The 9,789-nt window shown below is 47.8% G+C and overlaps 1 protein-coding gene across 1 annotated transcript in view; it reads right to left on the reverse strand.

Annotated features, from left to right (window-relative positions):
• Positions 1-9,789, reverse strand: part of IGDCC4 (immunoglobulin superfamily, DCC subclass, member 4) — a 63,488-nt gene that overhangs the window by 47,507 nt on the left and 6,192 nt on the right. The window contains exon 3 of the mRNA XM_010287326.1: positions 4,253-4,394. Coding sequence (XP_010285628.1) covers positions 4,253-4,394 — 142 coding nt within the window. The remainder of the gene's footprint in view (positions 1-4,252; positions 4,395-9,789) is intronic.

Genomic DNA, 9,789 nt, shown 5'->3' on the forward strand with positions numbered 1-9,789 from the left:
CCTATCCTGGACCTCAGTTGCTGCAATCTGAGCTCATCACTTCTGGTCCTCTTCACAGCTGAAGAAACAGAAGGGCTAACAGAGCTCCTCCAGTGGCCATACTGTCTCTACTGGCACAGTCCTACAGCCCGATTCATGGACACAGACTTGCTGAAGCTTCCCACGTGCACAAGAGCAACTGTCCCATATCCCTAAAGCCATGCTCCTGCTACTTAAAACGACACTTTTCTCAGGATCAAGCTCCAGAGACCTCAGAGGAGGTGGTACCCAGAAAGCCCTCACCAAGATGCCTCATCAGGACATAGGAGAAAGGAGACAAATATTTGCATCCTCTCAGCTCTGCAGAGGGAAAGCCTCCCATGGCGATAATATTTATTTTTGTTGTGCATCTGCTATCTGAGTCTGTAATTAATATCAACATATTTCAAACACTAGGCAAGGCATCTCCCTGCCACAAAAAGACACTCCAATTATGTATCACAGATTCACTGAGGCTGGGAAGGACCTCTGAAAATTGTCTATGGTCTTTCCCCTCTCAGAGCAAGGTCAGCCAGACCAGGTTGCTCAGGTCTATGTCCCCGGTCACACTCATCCAACACACTCGGCTTCTCTTGAGGGAAGAAAACAAGGCACTGTGTTTCTAAAGACAGCAGGAGCTGAAGGGAAGGGGGGGTGAGGAGACTCAATCGACACATAGCTCAAGATGGTCCCTTCGGCGAAGCCAGCAGTAGAGTTCTACTTAATGCAGCACATCCTGTTGGGAAAGCACAACAGAGGTGAGCACTGCTCTCCCAGGGAAGCAAGGAGGGAAGAAAGGCAGAAAAATCCACAATTTCTCCCAGCTGTTCAAAGAGCCTCCAGCTCTTCAGGCTCGCAGCAGCCCTGCACCAGAAGCCTCCAGGCAGCCCGCACCGGGCATTCTGCTCCATCCCCAGGCTCTCTGCAAGGAAGCGAAGTTTGCCTTGATGATTCAGAGCAGACAGTTGGCACCAGCTTTCCTTCCACACAAAAGGCAGATCTTTTTGTCTGCTCAACTTCACTACAGATTAAGCAAAAAAAGACAAAAACCAAAGGACAGACAGACAAAGGCCCTGGCAGAAACAGAAACGCTGGCACCTCAGCAGTCTCAGGAGCTTTGCTGTTGACAGCCAGGATCTCACAGGAGACTGCCTTGAACGAGGCGAAAGGCAAGCCCCCCGACTCGCAGCAGGTAGCTGGTTAAAGGGCAGCAGACTCGGACCAGGGCCCAGCTACCACGGGCACAGAAGGCAGCAAGCTGCAAGGGCAACAGGGCGCAAACACGTAGCTGTGCTCCTCCCTGCTCCTCCCTGAGCGGATTCTACACCAGAGCACAGAGGGGCCAACGGCTGCCCACCTCTTCAGTGACAATCACCAGGGCAGTGCTAAAGAACCGAAATCAAGCACCGCTGCCTTGTGTCCAAACCCTGCAAACCCTACAGCTCCGTCTGCTGCGCATCCTGCGTGTATAGCGGAGAACGTTCCAGCATTAACAGTCCAATTCTCTTTCATACTTTCTCCCCAATAAACTGCTGGCACACTCTTCCTTGCAGCCTTTTGAAGGTACACAAAATATCCCGAGGGCTGGTGCTTTAGTCTAAGTTAGGAACCTGCAGCTTTGGTGCAGACTCAAAGTTTGCAACCCCTTTTGCTCACAGCTCAAGAGCCTTGTACATGAACGTGAGCCATATTAAGGCACTCCTGACACAACAGGAGTAAACTCTCCACACAGATAAAACCCTCACTTAGCCAAAATGTGGAAAAAGATACTGTGATTGCAAACCATGTGATCTGTAGGGTATGTGTTTATGTGCAGACCTCCAAAGACCTCCAGCTCCTAGCAAGTACTCATCTTGTCTCTAGAGAAAATAACAGCAATTTGGAGCTTCGTGTGAAACCCAGCCAGCATCTAAAACAGAGAAGAGTTTACGCCAAGAGATGTAGCACGCACCCCAAAGCAACTGCAATCTAGAGAAAATCTGCAAGAGCCACCTCTCAGCAGCTGCTGCAGATTTATGGCCATGTTTTTTTAGAAGTACTTCAGAGCCAGAATTGCAAAATACTTTTGTGCCTTACTCACATGTGAAAGTTAGACTTTGTCCTGAACTACAGCAGGGCAGGAAAGGTATTCTGAAAACATCATTAAGCACTTCTCTACCCTTTGGGTTGTCTTAAGTATTTTTAAGCTCAGCCTTCAGCACCTTCAAGGTGGCACCATGCAAGACCAACACAAAAAAAAGAAAAAAACCCACAACATCAGTTTCCCATGATTATTCTATCCCTCTTAAAAGAAATCATAAACATTGACGTAGTAGCGTTTATCTCAAGGGTTGTATCTACAGCTCCAGAGCCTGATTTTGTACGTACACCTAACCATGCTATTCTGGAATATGAAATCATCATCCTGACGCCTACCTATCCAAATGATTGCATTTTCACAGGCTCATCAGATGTGTGCACAGGAGGGAGTCCACAGTAATCAGGGTGGCCTGAGATCTGGTCTTCAGGCATGATGCAGTAAGGATAACAGAGCTCTGGTTGGCAGCCAACGTTTCCTGGAATTCACTTAATTCCTTCGAAAGCCGGTTATATTAAATCCAACAACAACAACTAGACAACAACAAAAAAGAAAATCCTTCTGAAAAAGCATATTAGCTAAAACATGATTTAAAAAGCAAGATCTGCAGCCAGAGATTATGGTCTGGCTTTTACAAGGAAAACAATTTTCAGGCTGCCCGTGTTGAAAGCAATCTCCGAGCAAGTAATTTCAGAACATCCATCGAGCTGTCTCATTAAAAAGCTATTGCCCTATCTATGGCACATTTCCCTCTGCAATCCCTTCTTTTTTTGTTGGGGGTTTTTTTTTCCTTTTTTAATTAATTAATTTTCTTCTCATTACAAAGCAACAGCCTCTTATAAACCTTTAGACACCATACTTGAGACTCAAGGATATAAGCAGTTATTCTTACAGAAACAGCTGTTGCTGCAAAATTATTCCCAAACCTTACCCCACCCATCTTTCCCTCCTCTCCTCCTGCCTCTTGGCTTAACTTCCCTGGGAGGGGAACAGCTCCTTCTGCAGAACAGAAAATGAGTTTTTAAGACCTAAAGGACAACGCAGTCATTGATCCCTTTCAGGAGTGACATCTACAGACCAACTAGCAGCCAACTAATGGTTTATCTTCTCATGCCTGTAACTGACTCATTAAGGAAAAGGGATCACGCTGCAGGACTCTCATCTTTGCCCAAACAAAAGAAAATCCATGGTCTTTTACTAGATGACCTCTAAAGTTGGGAATAAAACGAACAGAAAAACCTCCCAGGTTACTGAGCACACAGAATACTCTAGAAGAATCATTAACCCCGAGACAAATCTGTGCGGGAAAACAGTGAAGAAAACAACCGTCCCTAAAACCGCAACCAAAGCGAAAGAAAAACCACACCGTGGAGTTCAGTTGTGTACACCCAGTTCCCCCAGTGCTGTACCCCCACAGGCAGCTGGAGGAATATACCTCACGCCAGGCTCCAATCCCCCAAAGACTTCTACCTCACTTAACTTCACATGAGAAGATGAGCCAAAGGCTGTCCACGCCATAGCCTGTGGTGCCTTGTTCCATACACACACAAGTCTTCACAAGGTGCAGGTTCTGTGCTGTGAGAACTGGCAGAATTTCAAGTTTCTCTAGTCACTTTTATGCTGCTGTCTGCCCTTCTGTATACTCTTCTTGGTTTCCCTTCAACGCTCTGGATAAGGAGTAAATGGCTTATGTAGACTGTGCTGAAATTGGGCATCTTTGCATACAGACCTTCCAGGCCACTGGGGAACTGAGACTTGAATCTCAATTACTTTATTTATCAGCCAATTTCTAACCAATTTAATTTCCTTTAAAAACTATCTTTTATAGAGTGAGCACTTGGGTCCATCATGGCAAAGGTTCTAGAACAAGAAATCAGTAACAATCAGGCCTTTTTTTTTTTTTTCTTTTTTTCTTTTTTTTTTTTTTTGGTGGGTTGGATGTTTGGGGAAAAGTTAATTTTATTTAGGTGTTTTATGGACCTGTTTGCATGAGCCCCTTGAACACCTCCTCTTACATCTCTTAATTATCAGTTCCAAACCTGGTCTTATCATCTCTCTCTTCATTCTACATTTTTATGAAGGATTTCCACATCCTAAATGGTCAGGGTTTGTTTTGCTTTTTTTCAAGCTGACCCAGGAAAGCAATCAGGGAATCACCTGGGTTCTGCTGGAACAGCTTCATGGTCCTTCTCCCACGTGATGACAGGGGAGGGCAGTCCTTCGATCTGACACTCAAACCGGGCCATGCCATTTTCTTCCACTGTCTGCGACTCTGGCTGTTGGAAAAAGCGTGATAATGCTGGGGAAAGAAGAAGGGAAGGAAAGTTAATAACTTAGTGTTTCTGCTGAGAAGTACAAAGCTGTTATAATGCAGGAGTTAAGAGGAAGGCTCTTCTCTCCTAAAGATAGCCTGAAATGTAATTCCTCACTTTCCCATGCCCCACAGATCCTCAGCAGTCCTAACAACAGTAACTCAAAGGTCTCAATGTGCAAATTTGCTTCTTGCCTCATTTTCTACTTTGAGGCAACAGTGTGAGAGAAAAGACAGGCAATTAGCTGGTTTCAGCAGTTGCCGTCCTAAATTGCTTCCCTGTCTGTTCACTTGCTCCATTTGGGAAGGACAAGTAGAATGAGAAAAAGAAGAGGGGAAATGCCACAACCCTGAGACGAGAGTTTCCCCTTGCCCTGCGGCACTGCCGCAGCCACAGGAAATTAAAACAAGGCAAGAGGAAGAACAAAGCCAGATGTCAACTTACTTACACAAAACAACTGCCCACACGCTGGCAATGCTGGAGACTAGGGCGAGAGACCACAAGAGTTACAATCCTCCTTCTCCACAGAGATCAGCTTTGCCTGCAAAAACCAACTTCATCCTGCTCAAGCAGATGAGATGCAGCCAAGGAGATACAGACACAGCCACCTTGCTAAGAGGAGGAGGACGGATTCCATACATGCCAGGACACTCGTCTGCTCTCCAGGGCTCACCCCTATCTATATGCTTCTTTCTCTACTGAAGAGGCTGAACTTGCTTCAGAGACAAAGCACTAAAATTCGTGATTACTCTTGGACCGCACCCTTCCCATCCTTCATACGCAGCTGCCTGATCTTCCTCCCCTTCCAGCAGACAGCAAAACCCTGCTGATTTCAGCCGAGCAGAAACCCTCCCCCTGGGGCTGTCAGCATCTGTCCTATCAATAGCATAACCCCAAGGCATCTCAGTCACACCGTGGGTTTTTGAATATGCATACAGGCTCCTTGATGGGGGCAGAAAGCTTGTATTCTTCTCCACCAGAAGAACTGGCTCTTGCTTTCAATAACTCTCTGTTAAACCGCCTTTGCTGTTAAACCCACCCTGCCGTACAAATTCATCCAGCAATGCTGTAACACAAGCTCCAGAAATCCTTAACGTGACACGATAAACATAAATTTCAGGCAGAAAACAGGCTTGACTGCTGGGCCAAGCACAGCACTGTGCTTGTAAGGACCCCAAGTGACCTACTGGTCCTCCAACACAATTATGTGATTGTCCCACCACCGCTTCCCAAGAACATCCATCATTGCTTTGGATTTTATAGGACTCCAAAACTGAAGTTTTCCTTGCATCGCACCCATGCACACACACACACATGCACACTTCACCGCAGTGTTAGTTGGAGAAAGTATGTACAGTTTTGAAAATTAAATGCTTTGACATGACCCATTTTAACCTCAGCGTATTCTCAGCTGTCATTAGTGATTTTCTTTAATTTAAATAGTTATCACATTTTTAAAGCAACTCATTGCTCTCCGCAGCACCTACAGACTGAATTCTCCCACCAGCTGTCCGCCAAGTCTAGTTTTTCAATTCAATACAAATGGCAATGAAAAATGTTTTCCTGGAAAAATCTGAAAAAGACATTAATATGTAAGGCCCAAATTCAGCCAACTGCTTTTCAAATACACACTGCAGACCACTTTAACACAGAGTGATTTCTGTGGATTCCAAGATCTTTTAAGCTCATGTTAATAAAACTTGCTGAACCCAAGAGTTTAAAAGAAAATCCATCAAATGCCAGCGCATATTCAGGATGGCACCATCAAAACAACCTCCTCCTGGCAGCAGATATCCTTAATGCTCTTTCCTGTTATTCTCTTTTTCATCCTAGAAGTGTAATACTTCGGCAGGCTCTGGAGGGTCATGTACCCAGAAAAGTCACAATGGGAGGTACAAATCCTTCTAAAAAGATGAAATACGTAGGCACCTCTGTTCCCTCCGCTTCATGCCAGGTCACCTGTCTCTCTTCTGTTCGTTATTAAGTGGCATCATCTAACCCGATATGATGAGGTCCCAAAGTTTACAGCAGCTTTAGACCAGCCTCCAGAGACCAGACCTAAGTAGCATATGGCATGCACAAACATCAATGCCACTGTCACCAACAGTGGTGAAAAGGCTCTGTAAATCCCAGCAGCAGCTCCCCGCTCTCTTTGCTCTCCCTCATGGTTGCATGCATGTATATTTTGTACAGGCTGGTAAGAGATGCAGGACGTTTAGCAAGCCAGGCTTACCTCTGCACGTTTTGGCATGAAGTGCAAAGGGGTACAAAAGGTGACAGTGCCTCTCGGGCTCCCCGGGGTTATCCCAACAATAACCTGTCCCAAAGCAAGGGGCTGCCAGCTATTCCTCCCCATCACCTGCCAGACCTGCAGGCTTGGAATTCCCTGCTGAGAACCAGATCCTGCCCTTCACCTCCAGCCAGCCCCATCTGCCTGCTGTGCCAGGCTCCGGAACGGCTCTTCAAAAGCAAACAGCCAAGAAATGCACCCATGACAGATTTCTCATTAGGATGTGGAGGAGCGTGACTAAACAGCGACCCTGATTAGGCAGCGCAGCGTCCCTCCCGCTCCGAGCGGCACACAGGAACAGCCAGGCTTCCCAAGCAGAGTCACAGCTCCCCAGCACAGCCAAAGGCTGAGATTTCAATGGGTGCCAAAGGTTCAACCCTGGCAATGCAGAGCAAAACTTGTTTGGCCTGTTAGTGCTTTCTCATGATAACTCTTGGCATGGGATTCAGAGGCTGAGCAGCTCAGTCATCATCTTTTTACATGATAGGGATAGTGGGAATTACTGGGGTCAGACTGAAAAAAAAATCACCTCTGCAAGCTCTGAAAGAAGCAGCCTGCAGCCTCTGCAGTGAAGGAGAGGTCAGGGAACATGAACAGGGATCTTTTGTGCACAGAAAGCAACACCAAAACAAGATAAGAATGGTGAAACTGTTTCTTTGATGCAGGACCAAACAAGAACCCTGGATCTCAGCACCAGTGAGGCTCAGGCAGAGACAGACTTGCTGGCCAGGCTCATCGCTACTCCACAAGCATTAGCTTGGGGCTAAGACCACAGTATGCTGTGATCCCTTGTGTTCCTGCTCTCTCATCCCAAGGGGTACGGTTCCCACAGTGGAACGTTCCATCCCACGGTGGAACGGAGGAGGCAGAACATGTCCAGCACCTACAGCGTGACGCAGCGTAGGCTCAGAGCTGTGCCGCAAACACTGGGCGGAAAGAGGATCAGCCAGAGCAAGGCAAGCCTTCCAGGAGAGGACTGGAAAGCAGGTCCTGCTACTCTGACGCACTGCACAGACGTGCATGCAGGTCACGGTGAGCGCAAGACAGGCTCCAACACACTGCTTGCCCTAGGGCCACAGGAATCCTTAGGAGGGGCTGGTCTCCTCCCAGAAACATGTCCTGATGAAGGGATGACTGCAGAAGTGCTGCAAAGTGAGAGGTTTTCATGCAGGGAGGCAGGGAAAGAAGATGCTTGAGGGGAAAAGAGAAACAAAGATGACAGATACATACTCGACATTATTTTCAACTGCTCAGCGAGGGTTTAGCTTGCAAAGACATCCTGAGCCCCAAAATACCTCCCAGCCCTGTTGCACTGATTACCCTGAACACCTTAATAGGCCACTCAGTAAAAATTATCCACTGCAGCCGAGAAGGTGAAGAGCATTACAGCAAATTGCCCTCAGCAACACGCCAAAGCACCAGGCTCTGCGCCTCCAGGAATGGAGCATGCAGCTCCCTCCCCGCTGACATGTTAAACCCAGCTGGAGCCAAGCCGTTGTGTACCAAGGCTTTTAGCCCTGAGCCCAGGGGTGACTGCAGTATGGTGAAACACAGCACCCTCCCCCTCTCCCAGCAGCCTGATCCGTGCAGGAGGCCATGAGCTTGGAAAGACTGCCAGCCAGCAACACTACACCCCAGGCAGAAAATGCAGTGTATGCAAGGAATTCAGCCTTCTGAAACAGGCTTGCTGCTCTCTCCCACAGCGCTTTGCCCCCAGACTCTCCATGTGTTCGTCCTCTTTGTACCTTTTACAATTATTAGTAGGTATTCCTAAGATGGGGGCAACTTTGGCCCCCACTGAGATCACATACATCGCTCAGACGATCTGTCTCTGACCAGCTTAGCTCTGAAGGGGCCGGGGGGGGGCATAAGGGAAACAGAATATATACAGAAAATCACGGAAGCGATTTGCCATGGTCCCACAGCACGGTGGAGCCGCAGCCAGAACAGCGCTCGGCCTGCAGGGCCATGTGGCAGCACCAGACCTGTGCTGCCCAGCTAACCTGAACAGGGCTTGCTCCGGCCCATTCACAGATGCCAGTTCCCCACCTACTCGAAACAGGATCTGAAAGTCGCATCTGCGGATGATCCGGAGCCTGTGCAGTCATCTGCTGGAGGTTTCCCTGCCTACAGTCACTGGCCTTCACTCACTTATGCACCTAATCCACAAAATAAATAGTATAAAATCCATAAAATAAATTCTTAAGATACGAGTAAATCCCTGTCTGCGTTTCCTCAAGTCCCAGGCACACTGTGTGTCACAAAGAGACGCTCTCCTTGTGGAGAGCGGATCACGAGAGCCCATGTGAAAAAAAACGTCTGTCCCTCCAGGTGCAGCAACACACCAAGCCTCTCCTGTGCTCACCGCCAGCAGCCACGCAACGCAGGCCCATTCCCTCCAGGCACAGCAAACGTCTTCATCTGACAGTCATAATTACTGTAATTTTCTAGAGCCTCCCTCGCACAAAATGTTTAAGCTAAATTAACAGTTTTAACAAATCTTCACAAATGTAGTTATTAACAGGCAGAAAGCTACACCTTCCCACAACTAAAATAACGCCCCTGGTATTTCCACGTGGGAGCACGCAGGGCTTGGAGAAACCCACAAACCTAATACATCGGCCTGGGCAGCTGCTCGCTTAACGGGCTCGCTCACATCAAAAGCCGTCACAGACTTGCTCCTCGTTTGCCACGGCCACCACTGCCACGAGGTGTGGGTGGCTGACTGCAGATGGATCCCCAGCCCTGGGAAGGAAACACACTGTGGGTCGGAGTCACAGAATCACAGAATCATTCAAGTTGGAAAAGACCTTCAAGATCATCAAGTCCAACCGTTAACCCAACACCACCATGACCCCTAAACCATGTCCCAAAGCGCCACATCCACACGTTTTTTGAACACTTCCAGAGATGGTGACTCCACCACCTCCCTGGGCAGCCTGTTCCAATGCTTGACCACTCTCTTGGTGAAGAAATTTTTCCTAATATCTAATCTAAACCTCCCCTGGCGCAACTTGAGGCCATTTCCTCTCGTCCTAAGGAAGGACGAGAAGCACAGAAGCACAGGGTGACAGCAGGGGTAACATATCCCA

The sequence above is a fragment of the Phaethon lepturus genome, unplaced genomic scaffold, assembly GCF_000687285.1.
Source record: "Phaethon lepturus isolate BGI_N335 unplaced genomic scaffold, ASM68728v1 scaffold15465, whole genome shotgun sequence".
In the NCBI taxonomy this organism is placed as follows: Eukaryota; Metazoa; Chordata; class Aves; order Phaethontiformes; family Phaethontidae; genus Phaethon; species Phaethon lepturus.